At 33.9% G+C, this 24,897-nt stretch overlaps 1 protein-coding gene across 6 annotated transcripts in view; it reads left to right on the top strand.

The window, feature by feature from the left end:
• The window catches only part of ZNF638 (zinc finger protein 638), a 79,138-nt gene that overhangs the window by 41,647 nt on the left and 12,594 nt on the right, over positions 1 to 24,897 (top strand). For 4 of the 6 annotated variants that reach the window (XM_069495146.1, XM_069495148.1, XM_069495149.1 and 1 more), the window contains 12 exons: positions 89 to 141; positions 5,001 to 5,051; positions 7,595 to 7,666; positions 8,495 to 8,581; positions 8,852 to 8,917; positions 9,304 to 9,344; positions 11,033 to 11,164; positions 13,611 to 13,739; positions 15,005 to 15,046; positions 15,547 to 15,681; positions 17,295 to 17,420; positions 21,530 to 21,567. In XM_069495146.1, the coding sequence (XP_069351247.1) occupies positions 89 to 141; positions 5,001 to 5,051; positions 7,595 to 7,666; positions 8,495 to 8,581; positions 8,852 to 8,917; positions 9,304 to 9,344; positions 11,033 to 11,164; positions 13,611 to 13,739; positions 15,005 to 15,046; positions 15,547 to 15,681; positions 17,295 to 17,420; positions 21,530 to 21,567 (972 nt within the window). The remainder of the gene's footprint in view (positions 1 to 88; positions 142 to 5,000; positions 5,052 to 7,594; positions 7,667 to 8,494; positions 8,582 to 8,851; positions 8,918 to 9,303; positions 9,345 to 11,032; positions 11,165 to 13,610; positions 13,740 to 15,004; positions 15,047 to 15,546; positions 15,682 to 17,294; positions 17,421 to 21,529; positions 21,568 to 24,897) is intronic. The other 2 variants (XM_069495143.1, XM_069495144.1) reach the window with 2 other exon arrangements.

The raw sequence follows: 24,897 nt of genomic DNA, 5'->3' as shown, positions 1-24,897 counted from the left end.
CTTCTTTAGATTTAAACATTGTATTTTTAGAATTTTATAGAACTTAGAATTTCTAAGTTGCTGCTAAATTTTTTGGTCTTTTAAATAGAAAAGATGCAGATGCTTCAAAAGCTGTTGAAACTGTTAGTTCAACTCCTGCTGGTAAGTTGTCACTTTTAATACTCCAAATGAATCTATCTTGTCAGTTTACTAGAAACTTCTTGTAAGGTAATGCTAGGAAGACACCACTTCCTGTGTTTTAATGGAAGGGACCCAAATTGCATTCTTTAATTGGCCCCTGTATTAAGCAGGTGGTTAATATTTAGCACTGTGTAATTATGGAATCTCTTCTGGAATAAATATAATGACTGAGATAATGTACATAAAATGCCTATCATAGTTCCACAGTTAATAGCTGTTTTTTACATGTTTAGGTTAGTTTTGCAAAATCTCCCTCCATCCCCTCCCAATATTACCCACAAGACAAAACATAAAGAAAAGTATATTAAGATTGCTTAACTGGTCCCCTTTGATTCTGAAAGTTAGCTGAGAGGCAAAAATTAAGCAAAAGTGATTAACCAGAAGTAGATGTTATCACACTTACGTGCTAAAAGTCAATTCTTTTTTTTTTTTTTTTTTTTTTTTTTTTTGAGACAGAGTCTTGCTCTGTTGCCCGGGCTAGAGTGAGTGCCATGGCGTCAGCCTAGCTCACAGCAACCTCAAACTCCTGGGCTCAAGCAATCCTTCTGCCTCAGCCTCCCAAGTAGCTGGGACTACAGGCATGTGCCACCATGCCCGGCTCATTTTTTCTATATATATTTTTAGTTGTCCATATAATTTCTTTCTATTTTTAGTAGAGACGGGGTCTCGCTCTTGCTCAGGCTGGTCTCGAACTCCTGACCTCCAGCAATCCACCCGCCTCGGCCTCCCAGAGTGCTAGGATTACAGGTGTGAGCCACCACGCCCGGCCTAAAAGTCAATTCTTTATACTCAGGAAAACACTTCAGGTCTGTCTTTATTATAAATTTAGTTAAATGAATTTTACATACAATTTTAATAAACCAGGTTATCTTTTTTCCCTCAGTCCAGAGGACTAGAAAGTTGGAGCTAAGGAGTTACTGTCAAAACATACATTCATGGCCAGGCGTGGTGGCTCATGCCTGTAATCCTAGCATTCTGGGAGGCCGAGGCAGGAGGATTGCTCCAGGTCAGGAGTTTGAGGTTGCTGTGAGCTAGGCTGACTCCACGCACGGCACTCTAGCCCAGGCAACAGAGCAAGACTCTGTCTGAAAACAAACAAACAAACAAAAAAACATACATTCATGAGACTAGGAAGAATAAATCACTTGATAGTGAAGGATAAGACAAAAAAAGCTAAAATAAAGCAGACATAAAGTATATTCAAAATTTAAATTGTGTTTTGTATGTTCTGTTTTGGGGAAACAGGTATATAATATGTTTTGGATTTTTATTTAGAACAGGGTAAGAGTTTAGGTACTAAATTCTGTCAGGTTAAAATTGAATTTTGTAGAATATCTCATTTACACATAATATTTAGTTGGATAGAGTACAGAAGTATTGAAAGTTAGTGGAGATACTATGGTTGGCTTCCAGAAGGCAGTACATTTTGACTAAGAGTTTAAATTAGATGATGTATGTGAACAGATAATATGTAGAGAATGGGGCAGAATATTACTTCATGTGGGGAGATGACATAGCAAAGGTAACAAAATTGGAGAATCACTCTGTACAAGGCATTGAAGGGCCATGCTGGGAAGTTTTTGAACTTGACCCCATTAATAGCATTTTCCAAAATATGTTGTATGAAAGACTAATTCCTGAAAGATGTTTTGGGTCAGATAAAGTTTGGGATAGCTTTATTGTTTTCTTTTAAAAAATTAATCCACAAAACACATTCATTTTTTGCAACCCTGTAGGAAAGAAACCTAGTTAGCTTTGTTTAATCCACTGTTTCCTAAGCTTGGCTAAAGTACATTCCATTTTTTTCTGTATAAGACCTAGTAATAATTGGTACAAACTCTGGGAAATTGCTGTAGAGAATAAGGAACCACTCACTAGTTGTTTAGAATTCTCATATAGATTGAATAAATTGAAGAGATTCAAAATTCTATTGAGAAAACACAGTTGGGATTGGCTTTGGAATAATTGGGACCTAATGTGAAAAGGTTATTTAAAATGGTGTGGAAAGGTAAAATTTGAATTTTATTATATGGGATATTTTAGTGGAAAAGATTAAAAAAATCTTTAATTTCAAAGGTTTTCAGGCTGGATGGATTTTACTAGAAGTGTGGCAATAGTATTGAGTATAACTGAAAAATATAGACACAGTGTTTCTTTTGAATTTGGGAAAAACCATTACCTTAGATTTTAACATTGCCAAATTTTGACCATCAAAGAATATCTATTGAAGGTATTCTTTAGTCAGCCAATCATATGGCATTGAAACTGAGGATGCTTGGGAAATTTTTTAAGTTCTAAATTTTAGAAATAGTTTTAACAGAGTAAAAGTAATGAGTATAGGGAAAGTACTTTAAGCAAAATACTTCCTCCCTTCCAATATAAATGTAGAAAGAAAGGAACCTATAATTATGACTGAGAAAGTATCAGATGAGGGTGCACAGTATCCTTTTGATATCAGCTATGTCAGATTGAAGAGTGATAAAGGACAGTTTTAAAGATAATTTTGATTATAAGCACAAATGAAAAAGGATGAGGAAGTACAGGGAGGAAGTAAAAGCATAATTTGATTATAAAGGGAAACTTTAGAGCTCTTATCCATTACTAATTAAAAAAAATAAAAATAATTTAGAAGGCCAGGCAAGGTGGCTCACGCCTGTATCTTAGCACTTTGGAAGGCTGAGGTGGGAGTATTGCTTAAGCCCAGGACTTTGAGGTTGCAGTGAGCTATGATTATGCCATTGCACTCTAGCCCAGACAACAGAGCGAGACCCTATCTCAGGGGGAAAAAAAAAAATTTAGATTGCCTACTATGTGTCCATGATAGGAGGCACTTTGTAGAGGCTTAGGATTTGTCAGTGAACCAAATAGGCATCCCTGTTTCCAGGTAGCTTACATTTTAACTTGATGTGACAAATAAACGTTGCATAATAAAGTAAACATTAAATAATAGTTTTTTAGAAAGCGAGAAGTGTTATGGCAAAAAGAAAAAGTAGAACCAGGGTAAAAGTGATTAAGGATTACTTTGATTTAGGGTTACAATTTATTTTGTAAAATAAGGTAATAATGACTTGTTACTAACATAATCTGTAACAGAATAGAGAAAACAAGGGGGAAAAAACCTAACATTTGAGGGTCTGCCTTGAGTTATGAGATTAAATGATTTACTCAAGGTCATATGGGAGAGTTAGAATTCAAACTCAAAACTGTATGATTCCAAAGCTTTTTGCCTATACTATGCTACCTCTCTCAGAATGAAAACTTGTTCCTAATCTCCTTTGATGGCTATTCTTTTATCCTCCCTTAATAGTTTCCCTAAAAGTCTGTTCCTCTTCTCATGTCATGCTTTTCTTCCTGTCTTTGTCGTATCTATTCTTCTATGTTAATTTTTAATATATAAACTTAGAATCAGCTTACGTAGTTTAAAAATTCTTCAAAGGAAGAATAATTAGAACAGACTACCCCTAACAGATATTAAAGTATATTACAAAGTTAAAAGATTTAGAATAGTTTCATCTAGTTATATAAATAGACAAAAGGTCAGCAGGGCAGAAGAGGGTTCAGAGCTATTGCCTAAAGCATATGGAACATCAGTAGTATGTATGTAATGCATGTATCATCAGTAGTATGAATGTCAGTAGCATTTCACATTAGTGGGGAAAAGATCAATTATTGATTAAATCAACAAACCACCTTTTCACTTTTGATAAAAGCAAAGCACTTATATAAAAATAAATTGTAGTTGGACCAACGATTTAATGTGATACATAAGATGGTAATAGTATTTTTAAAATATAGAGAATTTTTTTTTTCAATTGTGTGGTGAGAAGTTCTTCCCCATCAGGAAGAAATCTGACTGCATAAAAAAATTTTAATATAAGTATTTCACATAACTTTTTAAAAAATTGTTAACCTATGTGATATAGACTAATTTTCTTAATATATAAAGAGCTCTAATAAATAACAAAAGCCTCAGCAACCCAAAAGATAAACTGGAAAATAGTATATAAATAGGAAGATTACAGAGAAATAGAGATTACCTTTATTTATTTATTTATTTATTTATTTTGAGACAGAGTCTCGCTTTGTTGCCCGGGCTAGAGTGAGTCCCGTGGCGTCAGCCTAGCTCACAGCAACCTCAAACTCCTGGGCTCAAGCGATCCTACTGCCTCAGCTTCCCGAGTAGCTGGGACTACAAGCATGCGCCACCATGCCCGGCTAATTTATTTTTTATATATATATATTTTAGTTGGCCAGATAATTTCTTTCTGTTTTTTTAGTAGAGACAGGGTCTCACTCTTGCTCAGGCTGGTCTCAAACTCCTGACCTTGAGCGATCCAGCCGCCTCGGCCTCCCAGAGTGCTAGGATTACAGGCGTGAGCCACCACACCCGGCCGAGATTACCTTTAAACATATGAAGATTGATACAGCTTTACTTAAAATTAAAGAAACAAAAATGTGATCATATCAGTTTCCATCTCACATTGATAATTTCTCTTACCAAGTTAGGCTTTTAACTAGGCTTATGTGGAAATGGGGAAGTCCCACTGTCATGTACTATTCATAGGGAAATCGACTGGTACATTCTTTCTGTAGGACAATTTAATGTTAATTGTTAAAATTTAAATCTATGTGCCTTTAGACACCTCAAGTTCATGTCTAAGAATTTGTTTGCCCCAGTAATAATTCCGTGGACATACAAAGATGACTATAGGGATGTTTCTTGCAGGGTTCTTTGAAAATTATTGCCAGGTTCGATCTTAAGTAAATCTAAGCATTATTATTTATAACGTAGTATTGAAATATTTTTCTTGTTCTTTTAGCCAAAACTGGACAAGCCAAGACATCTGCAGCCAAAGTAAACAAATCTGCAGGTATGGTTTTGATTAGGATTTTAAACATATTAGTTAAGTTTAAATTATTTAAGAAGTGTATAGCAGTAGTCTTGGATTTCGTGTGACATAGTCTGTATTGAATATATACTAATTTTTGAGGTTAATAGTCATCTAGCAGTTTTGAGAAATGAGATTTAGTAGCTTATGATCTTACAGTAATTATCGAAATAAGATAATTTAACTCGAGAAAGTATTTCTCACAATCAGTATCAAAGATATTTCCCTCTTTTATTGAGGTCTCCTCTCTGTTTTCTTTCTTGTACATAATAGTCCAGATAACAGACATGTTCCCATAGCAGTTGTTGTGGACTCCAGTGGGTTTTTAAGTAATTGTTAATTTCTTTCACTTTCCCCTGACATAGTCCTCCTTTCTACTTTTCCTACCATTTTTGCTAAATGCTAGTTAATTCAGAGTCATCTCTTTAAGTGGATAGGGATGAATCTTTTAAATTGTCTTCCCTATAATGTTAAAAAGGAAAGGAAGCAGCCCTTGAACTGGCAAATACCATCGTTAGTGGCAGATACAGAATTTTCATATGTAGTTTCATAGACGTTGTCAGTTGTCTGAGAGGGTCATGGGTGGCTAGAAAACTTGTTTTGAGGCTACATTTCTTTAGCAAACATTTTGATACTACTTTGATAGTAGCATAGTGTAGGAGTCAGAGGAAATTTGGTGAACTGCATACTAAAGCTGTTAGCCACACCTTTATTGTTGGAAATTAATGGTGGTTATTAAGTTCTTATATACCCAGATAGAAGTAGTAAAGTGAATTGACTTGTGATAATAACTTAGGGATTCTGAAAGAAATACCTTAAGGGCTCATGAAGCTCAGGTTTACTGCAGTGTGGCAAAACTCATGAATGGCTGAGAATTGACTAGTTTGGTGACAAGCTGTGGGGATTGGTATTGCTCTTTTTAAACAAAGATTGTGGTCTATCTTGAATATGAAGGGTGAATTTTGTAAACTCTTTTGGTTGGTTTTTTTCAGTGATCCTTGGGATTTTGGGGGGTTTTTTGGTATTATTTAATTTCCAAAGTATAATTATATTCTCAGAAGGTTCCTGTTAGGTTGTGGCAGTCACCACCCTTTTCTGCATATGGGGAAATGTGCACGGAAATCAGTTAATACCCCCAGGCTTTTTGATTTAACTTGGAATTCAACTTAGGTCTTTCGCCTTAGTTGTTGTAAATCCTAATTTTCAGAGCTAAATCTCCTGTTACTATCTGAATGGAAAGAGTTTTGACTCTTCTGGTAATCTTTTCTGCAACACTTTTTTGATCATAATCTTTATAAATAGCATCATCTTGGAAAAATAAAGTGATACTAATAAATGTGTGGGTACAAAGAATGGTCAGTGCAATTTAAAATAGTCCTGTGTGATTAGGAACAGATCAAAGCAATCTTCATGTGACCTGACCATGATATAGGTGTTCTTGAATGCTTTTCAGGCAATGGGGAGCCAAGGAAGCATGGGTTGGGAGCCTCTAGGTTTAAATTAACTGCTTTTGGAACTGTTTATAGCATGGGATTGTTTTTATGTCCTTGGAAGTAGTTTTATTTCTATTTGATCTGCACATCCAGATTTTTTTTTTTTTTTTTTTTTTTTTTGTTGTTGAGACAGAGTCTCACTTTGTTGCCCAGGCTAGAGTGAGTGCCGTGGCGTCAGCTTAGCTCACAGCAACCTCAGACTCCTCGGCTTAAGCGATCCTACTGCCTCAGCCTCCCAAGTAGCTGGGACTACAGGCATGCGCCACTATGCCCGGCTAATTTTTTTTTATATAGATTTTTAGTTGTCCATATAATGTCTTTCTATTTTTTTAGTAGAGACGGGGTCTCGCTCAGGCTGGTCTCGAACTCCTGACCTTGAGCGATCCACCCGCCTCGGCCTCCCAGAGTGCTAGGATTACAGGCGTGAGCCACCGCGCCCGGCCCAGATTTTTATTTAACTTGCCTGAATGCTATTTTAAGTATAGGTTGAATATTCCTTATTCAAAATGCTTGGGACCAGAAGTGTTTTGGATTTCACATTTTTTCAGATTTTGGAATATTTGCATATACATAATGAGATGCTTGAACTATAAACATGAAATTCATTTATTTTTCATATACACCTTATACATCGTAGCCTGAAGGTAATTTTATATGATATTTTAAATGATTTTGTGCATGAAACAAAGTTTATGTTAAATACTTACGTGTGGAATTTTCCATTTGTGGCATCATGTAGGGGCTTAAAAAGTTTCAGATTTTGGAGCATTTTGAATTTCAGATTTTTGGATTAGGGATTTTTGGTCTGTACCCCCCAACAGGAAGGTGAATTATTTCAGTGATATTTTTCTTTCTAAAGAAATTAACCATCATTGCTAGGTTTAGAAAATGGCCTGTTCCCCCAAAGATGATAGCAATTTATATTTTGAGTAAAGTATAGTCTGTTGTTCTTATATTCTTTCTGTGAGGTTTTGTAAGGATTGTTGGTACTAGTTAAATAAACCAGTTTTGACTGCAGCTTTTCTTATCTAGGGAAGTCAGTGAGTTCTGTAAAATCTGTGGTAACTGTAGCTGCTAAAGGTAATAAAGCTTCAATCAAAACAGGTAAGACTATTGGGGTGGAGAGATTCTAAGTTTATTCTTAATTCTGCCTTAAAGAATATAATAAATATAGCATCAAAAGCAATTCATAATTTTTAGCATCTAATAACATCTTGAAGGATTTAGTAGATGCTTCTTTGATATTTAAAACCTGATCCATATAAGAATTTTATTTGTTGGTACTATATCATTGCAGATACATTTTTGTGCACATATATAATCACAGCCATATAATATAAATATACAGCTATTTAACTATACATTTGACAGCTTTATAATCATAGGCTACTCTTGTCATTTCTCCCCTATGCATGGTTCATTCTTTGTTTCCCCCTCTTTTTTTTAGAGCTATCACTTTGTTACCTCCCCCAGCTTGTACAGTTCCTCTGGTGTTTGTTACTTTTTAAAAGGTTACTTCTTTCCATGTTAGGAGAATGCATTTTCTTCATAAAGAAATGGAACAGTATTTGGAATAAATGTAGCGTGTTAAAGTTAGCATGATCTTTTTAGTATTATCTTTTCTGATAGACTCATTTTAAAAAACCTTTGCAGAAATTACAAAATATGATTATTTTGTGTTATCATGTGCTTCTGCCACATGAGTGTTAAACTTGTGGCTCAATTAAGGCCAACACCAGAAAATTGTATCTCAGCTTAAATTTGCTTTTAATCTCATTGGTAAACAGATATTAAAAATAAATAGAAAAATGAATTTATGGAAAATAATTGCTCTTATAATAAAGTCAAACTAATTTACTAATATATTAATATGAAACATGTTAAATGATTGAACAGACCCTTAGAATAATGGTTCCATTCTACTTTTAAAAGTAAAATCTGTTGGAAAGAAGTCTCTAGAAGCTAAAAAGACTGGGAATGTCAAAAACAAAGACTTCAGTAAACCTGTGACTGTACCAGGTAAGCTTGAAATGCTGTCATTCAGTGCTTTATTTTCTTTAGATCCTCTTGGTGTACATTAAAGGTATATTTTGAAATTTTGCTTAAAAATCCTCAGAGTAGGATTACTGTGTTTTGCTTCTCAAAGAGAAATTTGTGTGAGATTTGACTTAAGTCAGGCTAAGGAGACTTGAAATGACAAAAATAAACTAGCTTAAGTTCCTGTTTAGATTTATTAGTTTAATTATAGTAGTGTTTTATTAGACTATTAAAACAGACTATTTCATGCAGAAGAGTCTGAAATAAAGACCAGTATGGAAGTCAAAGCTGAAAACTGTGCAAAAGAAACTATTTCAGGTAGGTCAATAGAAATTTTATATTGTTCTTTCATGTTTAAGGTAGAAGGAAAATTAAAATTTCAGGAAAAGAGGTACTTAATTTTGCACCTCTCACACACACATATATATTTATTTCAATACCAGTGTCATACCTGAGTGAAATTAAGAATATTATTCATATCTTCACCCTGTCTCTTAATTATTCTAAAATTTTGCTCTCAGAAAGAATAAAACTACATGTATTATTTAAAGGTCAATATCACTTTCATAGCCATTTCCTGCTAATTCTCTAGTGTCTTGTCAGTTGTATACATTTTCATGTAGCTACTGTTTAATCTATTGTGGAATAAAGTGGGATATTGATGAATAAAATATATGCATGATTTTATTTTATTTTGTATTAAGAAGCTGCTTTGGAGGCTACAGAAAATGAACCAGTAAGCAAGGTCGGTTTTTATGTTTTATTTCTTTAAAGCTTAAGAAATTTTGTCAAAAGTTTTGTTTTTTCTGTTTTTTTGTTTTTTTAAATAAACCCTGATACAAAATTTATAGTATTTGGCATGGTGAAAAATCCCAGTCATTTGTGACTTTTTAAACATGATTTCAGTTGAAAACCTTGAGTTACAGAGTATGTCCACAATAATTTAGGAACAGATTATCAATAAACTTACGTGTTTTTGAAGATTACTTTTCACTGAGAACATCATGTTAGGGGTTTTAGGTAGACAACAGTTTGTCAAATTAGAACCAATAGAATTTTTTGATATCTTTTTTTTCCCCTGGGAGGCAAGTGGGAGATATGTTAAAATTTAGAATACCGGTTGTTCTTTGCATTTTTGGAGTAGCGAGTAGAGTTTGCCATTTTATTTAAAGGACATAAAGTTCACTTAATATACTGTTGTCTTACGCTTATATCTGTTACTTGAATATATTAAAACCTCCTTAATTTAGATTTTACTGGTTTAGATTTTGGGCTCATTTAGGTGCTAAGCATAAGTTTATTTCTGTTTAGTAGATCCATTCTTCAAATAGTTACTAAGTAATATGTCTTTTAGGAAGAGTATTTTAAAGCACCAATTGAGTATATTAGATTCACATAAAGCACTTTAGAAGGAACCGTTTATGAACATATTTGACGTGCTAGTTTAAATCACTCTCAACTAGTTTATGAAAATTATAACTTTCTACTTTATTTTTCTTGTACAAAAGTCAAAAATTGCTAAGTTTGCTATACCACATCTTTAGGAATTTCTTCAGCATACACAAAAGGAAAAACAGGCATTTGATGAGAGAGTCATTTTGAAGAATAAAATAGATCTGAGAGAAGGGAGGCCAGAAAACAAAGCACTTACTGGTATTGGGGATGGGGTCGTGGGCTAAGGATCCTTTAGGAACTTTTTATATTGCCTAAAAGTGATTATCTAGGAAGATAAAAGGATATACTCTGATTTGGAACTTAGGGATGTTAGCATCCCAAGACACAGAAATGACAACAGAACATGAAAGCAAGGAGTCATAGTCAGAGACAAGTGAACCTGTGTTTCAGAACAATGGGGTGAGGTAGGGCGTGGTTGCTCATGCCTGTAATCATAGCACTTTGGGAGGCTGAGGCAGGAGGATAGCTTGAGACTAGGAGTTTGAGAACAGCCTGAGCAAGGGTGAGACGTCATCTCTACAAAAAGTAGAAAATTTAGTTGTGCGTGGTTGTAGTACACCTGTAATCCCAGGTACAAGGGAGGCTGAGGCAGGAGGATTGTTCCAGCCCAGGAGTTTGAGGTTGCTGTGAGCTATAATGATGCCACTGCACTTCTAGCCTGGGTGACAGAGCAAGATCCTGTCTCAAACAAACAAACAAAAAAATGGGTGATAAAAAGACCAATAGACCTGGACTAGATGATAGATGGTACAAATGCAATTATTCTGTGCACTTTACAAGTATAGATTTGCGAACTTTTTTTGGTTTCATTTTTAATTTGAGGTTCAGACCAACCTCGTAGTTTATCAGTGTCAGACTTTCCTTAGTATTAAATGCAATTTAAGTATTAACATAACATATGATGTGCAGTATAAACTTAAGTAAATACAAAAGCAGTTAAAGAAATTTTAATGTCAGTTTTTTAAATTTGTTTTGAAGGAAACAGAGGAAATGTGCGTGGTACTTATTTCTAATTTGCCTAATAAAGGATATTCTATAGAAGAAGTTTATAATTTAGCAAAGCCATTTGGTGCTTTAAAAGATATTTTGATTTTATCATCTCATAAAAAGGTAAGAGTTGATAATAGCTGTTTATATTTTCTGCAAGCACAACTTGAAAAATATTAAATTCACAAAACTAGAAATAAAAGGTTTAAAAGCAGCATCTCAAAGTAATTAAACTGTTTTAAGCTAAGGGATTTTTAAAATATAAAACAGATATCCTTTAGTATTCAAATCAGGCATAGTTTTAATGATGGGGAGGGATGTCTTACTAATGTGTCAAAAGTTTTACTCAAAATTTTAGTTTAATAGAAAATGTTGGCTGGGTGCAGTGGCTCAAGCCTGTAATCCCAGCACTTTGGGTGGCCAATGCCGGAGAATCACAGATCACTTCAGGCCAGGAGTTCAAGAACAGCCTGGGCAACATAGTGAGACTCCATCTCTACAAAAAATTTAAAAATCAGCCAGGCATGGTGGGGGATGCCTATAGTCTCAGCTACTCAGGAGGCTGAGGCAGGAGAATCACTTGAGCTCAGGAGTTTGAGGTTGCAGTGAGCTTTGATGACACCACTGCACTGTAGCCTGGGTGACAGAGGAAGACTCTGTCTCAAAAAAAAAAAAAAAAAAGAAAATGTTTTACATCTTTAGTGTATTTAATAAAGAGCTTTTTGCATGACTTAAGATTTCATAGATCACTCTTTTGCTAGTATTTCTTACTCTTTCTGCTCTTTACCAGTGATACTCAAATGGGAAGTAACCATTTTCAGAGTAATGATGATGTCATCAATACTTAGAACAATCTAGGTTTATCTGTATGTTCTAAGTTTTCTATGTGATAAATATGTATTTTGTAAGTTTAAAACAACAAATTAAAATTTATTGTTAGTAATAAGCAACTTGTGGAAGGTATCTTATAGGAGATAAGATTTCAGGAAAGAGTTTAAATAATGGAAATGACACCATAAGAATGGTGGGAGTAATGTTCTTATTATAGAAAGGAGTTGGCCATCACTAGAGATCTTTGCGAGTAGAGTAGGATATGTTTGGTAATCGGAGCCAGTGTACTTGAGAAAACAGAGGAGAGTGAGTACAAGTGAGTTATGTGTAGTTTGACATGTTGAAAGTAGATTGTTTGAATGGTTGCACAGCTCTGTAAATATACTAAAAGCCATTGCATTGTATACTTTTAAACATGATATGATGTGACATGATATCACAGTGATATTTCAATAAAGCTATATTTTTAAAAGTAGATCATTGGTAATGTTTAAAGACAAGAATAAAAAGAAATATGAGAGTTATTTTATGTGACAATACATTGAAATAGGGGAAATTTGGGATATTTAGAAACAGTTCAAATTAATACAATATCAAGTTTAGACTCAAAAAACCTAGATTATTGTCTGCCCAGTGTTGATTAGAGAAGAATTATTAAATATTTAGAGATTTAATACTTTTCTAGATATTATATGGGAAAATGTCAGATTCCATTATATAAATAAACATTTGTGAAGATAAAATTGACATGCAGCAAAATGGAAATTAAAGAATATTTGTGTAAAATGGGAAATAGGATTCACATCTACATTATACTACAATGTATTAAAATTTCAATAAATTGACAAACAACATAGAGATAATTCATTTAAAAGTAGACTTACAACTATAAACAAACATTGGTTTCTACCTCATTAGTTATCAAATATATGGCAGAAAGTTTAACCTCTTTACTTACCCAGGCATGAAAATTAAAACCAAAATATACGGGGCTATAATTTTATACCTATGAAAATAGTAAAATGAAAAATAACTTGACAATCATTACCATTTATTCAGTTCATATTTCTCATATTTTATCAATCATTAAATTTATTTACTCAAGAAATATCCATTAATTAGTATGCATTAGAGGCCAGGCATGGTGGCTCACACCTATAATCCTAGCACTTCAGGAGGCCAAGGGGAAGATCACTTATGGCCGGCAGTCGGAGACCAGCCTGTACAGTATAGGGAGACCCCATTTCTACAAAACATTAAACAATTAGTTGGGTGTGGTGGCATATGCCTGTAGTTCTACCTACTTGGGAGGCCAAGGAAGGAGGATCTCTTGAGCTCAGGTGTTTGAGGTAGCAGTGAACTGTGATGGTACCACTGTACTCTAGCCTGGGTGAGACCCTGCCTCAAAAAAATTCATTAGAAATATGATGTCCACTGTGTGCTAGGTACTAAGGATAGGGTGGTGAATAAGATGAAATTTAGTGTCAGTTTCTAGAATGTCCCGTTTCTGTCTTTGGTATTCCCTTATAAGTTCAATTATTCATTGTTTCTTGCTTATAGTTGTACTATTCTTAGTCTGTGGGCCTTACCTTTCTGAGGACTACATTTTTTTATCTTAAAAATATTAAATTTGTTCAATTTATTTGACTGAAGTAGTTTACTATAGTTGTAAGTCTCTTTTCAAGAAAAAATAATTTAAGATTTATCTTTTTCATTCTTATAATTTCTATTTTAAAAGGCATATATAGAAATAAATAGAAAATCTGCAGATTCTATGATAAACTTTTATACCTGCTTCCCAGTATTGATGGATGGAAATGAACTCTCCATAAGTATGGCTCCTGAAAACGTGAATATAAAAGATGAGGTAAATCATAGACTTACCACAATTTTTACTACATCTTATTTAATTTTTTATCAGATTTGTTGTAGTCTGTTATGTTTTCTAGTTTTCTTCTTTGGGTCACATTTTTCTGTCAGACACTGAGAAAGTTTTTTTTTGTTCCTCCAACAATCGCCCATCCCATGTTGGAGAATTCATAGTGAGGGAATCCTTTTCCTCTTGTGTGTTGGGATGAAAGAAAGATTGAATACTGTCCGAAAGTAGGCTTCTCGTCTCTGTTCTTGTCTCACTGCCATTATCTGTCATCCAAACTGGATTATCTTTAATTTTTTCTCATTTCTCCCATTTGGTTCCTCACTAGGTCTTTGTCTATGTTAACTTTGTGGAACTTGTTACTTCTTTCTTATCTCATCCACCATTGCTTTTATCTCTTAGAGACTCTTACTAGAGCATCAAAGTAGTTCTTTGTACCACCTACTTTCAGTTTTGACTCCTCCAAGTCCTTTCTACACAAATCCATGAAACTGACATTAAATGCAAATTTATTTAAATTCAACTTTATCTGATAATAAAAACCATTCAGTGTCTTTGGCCTATAAATGTTTACTACCAATGACTAAGAGGCATGAGGGAGAGATATTAGGATCTCTAGAGGAAGATAGAAATGCATGTAATTTGACAAAGCCTTTCACTGAGAATCACTCGAATCTGATATAGCTGGTGACATGGTTTTATACATGTCAGTAGTGTCGAAGAAAAAAAAAAGTTTAGGAACCATAGTTCTATCAAATAAAGTCCAAGTTTGTTTCCTGCACACAAATCCTTCCATTAGTTATCTTCTTCCAGCTTTGACATTCTTGTTTCATGGCACTCTTGGCTTCTTTATAATTCAACAGCACCAAATCACTGTGTACTTACACACTGTGCTGTTTGTTACTTGCCTGCATCTCTATTCTTCCTCATCCCCTACTTTGCTTAGTTAATTTTTCTTTTATAATTTGAATTCTTTTCCTGTTTAAATTTTTTATAATATGTGAATTTGAGTGTCTTCCCTAAATGGCACTACCTTGTTAGTCTTTAATGTTCTTAAGAGAATAGGAAGAATTAAGTTGTATGAGCAGGGTGGGGCATCCATAACTTGTTTAGGAAGAGGGGAAAGATTTTTTGAAGGAACAGAATTTTTGCTTTCTCCTCATTTTATGAAATACTGTGTAATGCATATTCATAGAGGTTATGCTAAGTATATGAATGAGAAAGAGCTTATACTTTTACCTATTTTGGCTTTTTAGGAAGCTGTATTTACAACCTTGATTAAAGAAAATGACCCAGAGGTGAGTTTTGCATTTAAATGCTTTTTGCATGCTTATTTAATTGATAGAAACAGTGATTGTTTTATTTGCTTACCTTTTAGTAATTAAAGAAAACCTTAGTACTAATGTTAAGGTAGTGAGGTGGGTGGAGATGTCAGATTGGTCTTCTTGGTAAAAATAATAAATAAAAGATATGGTAGTCCCTGGTGTGAAAAATTTTTCCAGACATTGGGGTGCATATTAAGTGGCCCTATAGATCAATGCTCTGTCTGAGGATGTTTTGGGTAAACATGTTGATAGTAGAAATATTATACCTTTCATTTTAGTATATCATTTTACTGATTACTCATATCTAAAATTAAGATCTCATCATCTTCACCCATTTTCTTACTCTCGGGGAGAGGACATTATCTGGTCTTTGTAATATTAAATTACTGTTAATCTGTTCTTTACAGTTTGATGCTTCAGTTGTGGGTTTTTTCCCCCCCTCCCCCCCATGTCGTCTCTTAAAAAAACTACAGGCAAATACAGATAAAATTTACAATCGGTTTGTACATCTTGATAATTTACCTGAAGATGGACTTCAGTGTGTACTTTGTGTTGGACTTCAGTTTGGAAAAGTGGATCACCATGTATTCATGAATAATAAAAACAAGGTAACACGTTTCCTTCTAATTTAGCTGTTTGTTCTATAGAGAATATATAATTGAACCCTATATGCTTATGGTCTGCAACTCTTAATTCAGCTCTGAACTGAAGCACCTACAAACATTATTTAGCCACTTAGCAGAATTGTGATAGACCAGAATATTTTCACTTGGACTGTGACAGGAAAGAAGAGATTATCTCCCTCTGTCTTCAGAACAACTAGTTTTTAGGAGAAATAAAATTTACGCAACAGAGAAAGGTAATATAGTGCAAAGAATATTATCTTACTGGGACTTTTAGACCTGATTTCATTTGGCTCCAGCCTTAATTACCTTTGTGACCTTGGCTAACTTGGTTTACACTTACTTGTGAAATGAAAAGGGTGAGGGTGTAACCAGGTATTTCTTTAAGTCCCTTCCAGCCATAAAACACATAGAGTTAGGTCTGTTTATTTATATAGAAAAAAGCATATAGATAATCATTCTGTACTTTGATAATTTCACTTCTTTCCTTAAAGGAACCAAAAATTGTTCATCTATTTGCATGTAGTATGCCTTCTGTATTTAATATGTAATTGAGCTATATGTTCATTAAAATTAGATTTTGGTAAGCTGTATATTGCCTAGAAAGTTGGGATTTCCTATCAAAGTTGACAATATTGACTTTATAAAAAGTACGTAATTGACCAACAAGTACGTATTAATTTCTTTGATATATTTCTAACTGATAAGTAGAGCATGTTTGGTATTTTAGAAATAGTGTGACATATGGAAGATGGGGCACAGATGGCATATAGGAATTTTAAACCTTTGCTGTAAATATCTTTAATCCTCTATTTTAACAAATACCTACCATCCTCTACAATTTTGCCTTGCCTTTGCCACATCTGAGGATTGTTTTCTCATGTTTACTTAGAAATAAGGATTAACCTTACTTTTGTAATTGCATATCTGAAGCCTAAAAGAAAAGTATATTGAAACTTTTTAAAAATTAAAAAAAAATTTTATTGTGGTGAAATATACACATTTTATTATTTATAAACATAAACTTACCATTTTAGCCATGTTTAAGTGTCAGTTCAGTGGCATTAAACACATTGGGATTGTGCAACCATCACCACCATCCATTTCCAGAACTTTTTTCTTCTCAACTGAAATTTCCTATCCATTAACAATAACTCCCTATTTCCCCTTCCCCCGTCACAGCACTTGTCAACCACCATTCTTCTATTTTTATGAATTCAGCTACTATCTAGGTACCTATATACAGGGAATTGTATTTGCCTTTTCATGACTGGCTTACTTCACTTAGCATAATGTCTTCTAGGTTTATCCATGTTGTAGCATGTGTCAGAATTTTCTTTTTAAGGCTGAATAATACAGTATTGTATGCATACACCACATTTTGTGTATCCACTTACCTGTTGAGGGACTTTTGGGTTGCTTCCACTGTTTGGCTATTGTAAATAATGGTCCTATGAATAAGGGTGTACAAATACATGTTCGAGTCTCTGCTTTCGGTCCCTTTGGGCATATATTGAAATGTGGAATTGCTGGATTATATGGTAATTCTACTTTTAATTTTTTCAAGAACCACTTATAATTTTTTATCTTCTTCAAAGGCGATTCTTCAGTTAGATAGTCCTGAATCTGCTCAGTCAATGTATAGCTTTCTGAAACAAAATCCGCAGAACATAGGTGAACATGTATTGACCTGCATGCTATCTCCAAAGATAGACTCTTCAAAGGTAAGATTTTTTTGTGTGTCAGTTTTTTTGCTTTTAGGAAATGAAGGTAACATAAAGGTCATTCTCCCAAAGCTCAGAAGATGTACTCTTCAGATAATTTCAATAATTATTCTCAGGCAGTAGTCAGACTGGTTCTGTGTTTAGGTATTCTTTCTTTTTAAAGTTTGTTGTGCAATTACTGTTCCAGTATTCATGGTTTCTGGAGCAATATAAACTTGTCTAAATGAAAATAAATTGAGGTAATTTTGAAAAATGAAACATATGCACTCTGATACTTATTGACATGTGTATAGTGACTCCATATGTGTAACATAATTGCAGAGGCTACTTTGAAGCCATTTTGGCTTTCTCTTGATAGAAAGAAATTTGTTTATTCTTTTATTTGCTTAAATTATATTTCTTATAAACTCTGTTCTTTGTAAGAAGTAAGATTTTGTAGGTTCTTGGCTTTCACAGTAATACATACAGGAAAGCTATGAATAGTCCACCTGTGAAAGAATTAAATTCAGACTCAAATAGTTTCTCTTTCCATTAGTTTCATTGTATGCCAGTAGTAGGAGGGAAATGATAGGGCCTTATATTTGGTGTCTGTATGTTTTTTGTTAGATTGCCAAAAATCTTGCACTAGCTGAAGAAAAAAGAAAATTGTATGATCTAAATCTGAATTAAATAGGGTACCTATAAGTAAATGTACTATGATAGGTACTTATCTAAGCACAAATTTGAGTGGCTTATTTTACTTGATAATCTTAGGGAAATTGTTTAAAGTTTTTGGCTTTTTCTCAACAGAACATTGCATTTTTAAAAATTTATCATTGATATTTTTCAAGTTATTACTTAGTTGTGTTCAACTCAGAATTACAGTAAACACTGTATAGAAATTCTTCCAGAAATACAGTCCAAAATTCTTAAAGAAAATTAAACAAGTGAAAATTTATAAAACGTCTGTCTGAATTGATACTTTATTTTCCAAGCCCTAAACAGAGCCTTATTCTTTTAGCTTATTAAGTTGGAGAGCACGTTTGGTTTATTGAAAAAGAAGTAGCTGTACTCCATTTTTGTTTTAAGTGTCTATTTTGCTGCTGTTTAAAATGAGTTCATTATCAACTCTAGATTATCCTCCTAACATCCCCCATTTTAGTTACCTGAAACATTACTTCCTGGTATAGTATAACCTTTATTTCTGTATCTATATTTAGTCTACATATGAAGCATGTAGTACTTCTAAATACTGAAAACTAGTATCTGCATCTTTGATATCTTGATTATGAAAATACTTAACTGAAAAATTAAGTAGTAATGAGATTGGGTCTACACATAAATATGTAATATGTGTCCATAACTTACACATTCAAAAGTTAGTTTCTTAGGCTGGGCGCAGTGGCTCCTGCCTGCAATCCTAGCACTCTAGGAGGTTAAGGCGGGAGGATTGCTTGAGATCAGGAGTCTCTACAAAAGACTCCTCTACAAAAAATAGAAAAAATTAGCCAGGCAACTAAAAACAGAAACAAAAAAAAATTAGCTGGGCATGGTGGTGAGCACCTGTATTCCCAGCTACTCCCCTATATTCCCAGCTACTCAGGAGGTTGAGGCAGGAGGATCACTTGAGCCCAGGAGTTTGAGCTTGCTATGAGTTGGGCTGATGCCACGGCACTCTAGCCCGGGCTACCAGAGTGAGACTCTGCCTCAAAAAAGAAAAAGAAAAAATAGTTAGGTTCTTATATCCCAGTCATTTCTTAAAATTGTACTACATGTTTGTTGGTTGGTTGGTTGGTTGGTTGGTTGGATTATGGCTTTCTCATACAGTTTAGGGTTTGTATTTTGTTGGTGTTGAAAGGGAGGGGAAAAAAGATGGTCTTTTTTGTATTACTCAGATCATATATGTAACATAGTTACTGTTGAATAGAATCTACTATCTTCTTAGAGCTATTCTTCTGACTCCTTGTAAATTTATGTCCATTTGCTTTGGAGACCAATTACAATAACCTTTGTTTTCTTTTCATTGATTTTTTTGAGTTACTTCTACTGTTTCTTGGATTCTGTGTCTCCCATTTCTTGGATTGCTTTTCTGTTTGCTTGAGTATGTCCTCAAATAATTTTTTTACCTGAGAAAGTATGTGTGGACAGTACATTTTCTGAATCCGTGCATATTTCAAATTGACTTTATTTTGTTCTTATGTACTTCGTTGGTACTTTGTCTAGGTGGAGAATTCTGTGCTCAGATGATTTTTCTTTTGATTGTTTTTAGCAACCTTTATTTTTAACTAGACGGATCATTCTAATCGTACCTGTTTTGTTTCTTTAAAAACTTTTAAGATTAAAAGATAGAGCCAGGTACACTTGTAGTCCCAGCTGCTTGGGAGGCTGACTGGTGTGCTATGCCGATCTGGTGTCCACACTAAGTTTGGCATCAATATGGTGACCTCCTAGGAGCAGAGGACCACCAGGTTGTCTAAGGAGGGGTGAACCAGCCCAGACTGGAAACAGCAGGTCAGAACTCTCAAGCTGATCAGTAGTGGGATTGCATCTATGAATAGCCACTGCCCTCCAGCCTGGACAACATAGCAAGACCTTGTATCTTATTTTTAACAAAAGATAAGGAGAGAGTGATAGCTGGGGGCGATGTGTAAACTTAGAGTGATAGCCCCTCTGCAGAAGAGTTATTTGAGAGACCTGAAGGAAGTTAAGAGAGAGTAAGCTCTGAGAATTCTATCAAAATGAGGTTTTTGACAGATTAGCAAGGGTAAAGACTTTAGGGACATACTTGGTGATTCAAGAATTTCGAAGGAGGGTCAGTATGGCTAGTCCAGTGAGCAAGGCTTTATCTTGTTTTGGGACTCATTTTTTGCATTCTGCTTAGAGTGAGTACTCAGTGATTTCTCTAAAATCTAAAGATTAGTGTGTTCCTTCACCTGAGGAAAGTTTTTCTTTTATTATTATTTCTTTGCTTCAGTTTTTAATTTTCTATTTTTCTGGAATTAACACTATACTGACTTTGTAGATGCTGTATTCTATTGAATTTTTCTGAGGATGTTTAGAGGTTTTTCAAAAGCTCTTTGGTTGTCTGAAATCTTCCTTCAGTCAGTTTTGTATGCTTATCTAGTTCATTCTTATGCATTTTTCTTTTATTCATTTATGAATAAAGAGCAAGTTGGCTAATGTAGGTTTCTGATACAGATTTCCCCTGCTATCGTACAGGATTTTCTTCTCTAACAGGCTTATTTTCTGAATGGGAAAACTGCATGTAAACACTGTGAATGGGGCTTATCAACTATCATCTTTAATTTTGACTCCTTAGGATGTACACTAGACTTCCCACCAGATTCGCCAGTAAAGACTTCAACACCTATACCAGGAATCCTCTCTAGGCATATTATTCAATTTCTTAAAGTACTATTCTTGATTTTTAGTCTGACAGAATTTTTCTAGAAAGACAATTTTAACCCAGAGAACACATGATTCACAGAAAAGGCCTCTTATTTTATGTATAAGCTCCAAAGGGCAGATATTTTTGCCATTTTGTTTGCTGCTGTGTTCCAAGTGCCTAGGATAGTGCGTGGTACACAGGCACTGACTTTTAAGTCTAACTTCATTTTTGGGCCCCAGAACATTGCTTTCTTGGGGGCTCAGATAAATATTTAAAAGGATTATTGTTAAATTTTGTCCAGCAGTTTTAGGTGTTCTGAATAGGAAGCTTTTTAATAAAGTCAGCTGGTCTCCCTTATAAATAGAAGTCTTTTTTTAAATTCCACAAGGAAGATGTTGATATTTCAAGTTTATTGCTTTTATTCTAAGCAAAAGGATGGTATTTCCAGGCTTTTAAAGTTAAAAGAATTTCTCATTTATATCAACATTAAGAAAACTTATTTTTGTCATTAATTGCTGTATGTCAGTTACTCTGTATAACCTAATTTAGGGGACTTTAATGAGAAAAAAAACTTATAACCTGATAGCTGTGTGAATACTGAAAACTAGCTGTTCTTCCAGATTTTTAAGGTGTGTTCTTTTTTTTTTTTTTGCTTAGATTTTAACTAAAAGCATTGTGTTGATGGGTTAAATATTTTAAATCCAGTAGAACAGCCTCTAATAAGATGTTGATTACATTACAGGTGCAAACTGAAAAAGACCCTGAACTAGGAAAAGAAAGGTATGTTGCCTTAAGTTTACCAACATTTTTGTATCCTATTTAGTTACTGGATTTTATTTCTGTATTTTAAAGTAATTGTGCATATGTAGAGAAAGTTCCTATTTTACATGTTTATGTTATATATATGAGCTTATGGTTTTCCTTTTTGGTTGTATTTGATGTAGGGGTTTGGTTTTGTTTTGTTTCTGTCTCCTTCATGTATTTACTGAATATTTAGAAAAACTGCATGTAAAAACACAGTTTGAATTAAATATACAAATATGACTTCTTTAGAAAATGTTTTGCTAAAACTCAAAAAACTCAACTCTGTGATCAGTATTATATTCTCTTTGTCAGATTTTTTTATTTTGGAATTCTATTTTGGAATTCTATTCCAAAATAATTAAACACAATAGTAAAATTTTAATCTTTTAAAATTTCATTAGCATAAAACACAAAAATTATTTTCAATGTGTCTTTTGATACTTAAAAAAAAATAACTGAGATGGGGAGAAGGGATATTTGTCACAAAAAAAATTGTGTACACTGCTTTGTATCATCAGAGAATGAAAGCTTGTTTTTAGAGTCTCCACAAAGTAGTGGCTCACAACCTTGCTTTGACTACATAGAGTACACCCTTTCCTTACTAACTTTCTCATTCTGATGGATACCCTCCTTGACACAACCCCTGTCCCACCAATTAATAACCTGCTTTCAATGCTCTTCACTGTGAATCACTGATCTAGAATATTTCTTTTCCCTCCTTTATTCTAATTCATCTATATTTGTTAGTCCATGCTCTAAGAGCATATTAGTTAGAAACAGCAGTTTGAAAGTGTTTAAGTATGAAAGTGTTTATTTGATGCACTAATTTTAAGATGGCTGAAAAACAATGTCTCACAGATTTTCTTCTCAGTAATTAATTCTATAAATAAGACTTTATTAGATGAGTACATGAAAATATATTGGTAATTTTAAGCAATAGTTTACTTTGTATGTCAGCGCAGACTTTTTAAAGTCGTACATCTTCACATCAATTATATCTACATGCCTAAGAAACAGTACCACCAGCAATGTTTATTATAAAAGCCCATAAAGGACTTAGTAAATAATAATTCCACATGTAACAACATAGACCTGCAGTTTGGCCGCAGTAACTCTGTGGCTGGTAAGTAAATTGACTCTTCTGAAAATCCATTTTAAATATTTGACAAAGTTTTTTTTTTTTTTTTTTTTTTTTTGAGACAGAGTCTCTGTTGCCCGGGCTAGAGTGCCGTGGCATCAGCCTAGCTCACAGCAACCTCAAACTCCTGGGCTCAAGCAATCCTACTGCCTCAGCTTCCCGAGTAGCTGGGACTACAGGCATGCGCCACCATGCCCGGCTTATTTTTTCTATATATTTTTAGTTGTCCAGCTAATTTCTTTCCATTTTTTTAGTGGAGACAGGGTCTCGCTCTTGCTCAGGCTGGTCTTGAACTCCTGAGCTCAAATGATCTGCCCGCACTCGGCCTCCCAGAGTGCTAGGATTACAGGTGTGAGCCACGTGCCTTGCCTTACAAAGTTTTTTTGAGGTCTGTAAGAAAAGCTGTAATCTGTAGCAATAGCAATTGTCATCGTTTATCTCTCATTGTTTAGACGTAACCCTTTAAAAATCAAATATGTTTCTTAATTTACAGTTGTTCAACCTCATAAAATTAATTTTTAAAATTCTAGCGCTAATAACTTCTTAATTCCTATTTTGTATTCAGTTTTTTTCTCATTCATGTGACATTAGAGAAAAAGATGTTGGATGTGGCCAGAATACTTCACATTTCTTTTAGAGTAAACTGATTACTGAGAAAATGCTATTTGTTGTTGTTTGCTAGAGACAGGGTCTCGCTATGTTGGCCAGGCTGGCTTGAACTCCTGGGTTCAAGCCATCCTCCTGCCTCACCCTCTAAAGTAGCTGAGACTACAGGAGCATGTCTCTTTACCTGTCTTGTTTTTTGTTTGTTTATTTGTTTAACAAAGCACTTGCAGTTGCCAATTCCTCATGAATATGATTCTTTTGTTTATAATTAGTATAAACTACTTAAAAGATTATTCTTATTTAGAGGAAATCTCATGTGGATGCATTCCTAATTTAATAGTCCACATTATGCTACTACTCATCCCCTTTACATGTAAACAGGATTTATTTAACATGTGATTCAGGCACCAAATAAGGATGCTAGATGAAATTTTCCAAGTTCATTGATGTGGAAAGTACCCAGTGGGCCTCTGAAATAAACACTAATCTTTAGTATTGTGAAGTCCTAGGTTAAGTTTCTCAAGATGTTTGTCTTACAGTGTTAACCTGTGTTCTCCTGCGCAACTTTTGTTGTATGCTTTTTTGTGAAGGTTTTGAAATTCTGGTATTAATGATATATTGGGGCAGGATAGAGGAGTGGAAAATTAGATACCTATATCCTGAATACCTTACTGGAAGCCTTTTTTGTGCCATTTCCCAGAATATGGCTATGTTTTCATTTGTTAAAAAAGACTGATTGTTTAACTGTATTAATAACGTCATTTATTTGACATCTCAAACTGTCTTTCCAAGCTAACTTGATCAGCTCCCCCATGTTAGCCAGAAAACAGATACTAATTTTTGATAAATGATTTCTATGAAGAAAGCACTAGAATTTTTAAAGACCAGCACACACGGACAAATTTGGAATTAAACCATTTTTCCAAGTAGTAGACGTGTGTGTTCTCTGTTTCAAGTACGGAACTACATAGTGATTGATTTTGTATAAAGAAGGAAAGGGGGGGTGGGGAAAAAAAAATATGAAACTATTGTTTTTAACTTGCACTGTTCACTTAATAATTTATCATGAATATTTCCCATATTATTTCATATTATTGTACAAGAAATAATGTATACATTATGAGGACATACTGTATCTAACAAGATAAAAAAAAAATAAAAAATAAAAAATAAAAAAAAAAAGAATAACTTTTAACTATTGAGAAACTTTAATTATGGTAAAGGAGAAAGTCTTAGTATGTCCCTGAGCCAGGAATCAAGATCTCCATTGTTATCCTTCTAGCCCCATAGATGTTTATTTTATATAGCTCTAATTTTATAAAACCTTTTAGGTTAATACTCACTACAGTAATGAGACAGGAATATGAATTTTTTCTTCATTATTGGAAATGAGTTTTTTAATTTAAAAACAAAGTTTATGTTTTGAGAAATAATACATAACTGCTGTAACTTTGAATGTCATTTCTTTTTTTTTTTGTCATATTTGTGCTTGGCCACAAATTTTATTTTGAGTTGTTCTAAGAATTTGGAATACTTAAAATCAGCCATTGGCATTTTGAGTA

The sequence above is a fragment of the Eulemur rufifrons genome, chromosome 19 (genome assembly GCF_041146395.1).
Source record: "Eulemur rufifrons isolate Redbay chromosome 19, OSU_ERuf_1, whole genome shotgun sequence".
NCBI lineage: Eukaryota > Metazoa > Chordata > Mammalia > Primates > Lemuridae > Eulemur > Eulemur rufifrons.
Note: the sequence above shows the minus strand (reverse complement) of the source record. Positions and strands in the feature narration are given on the sequence as shown.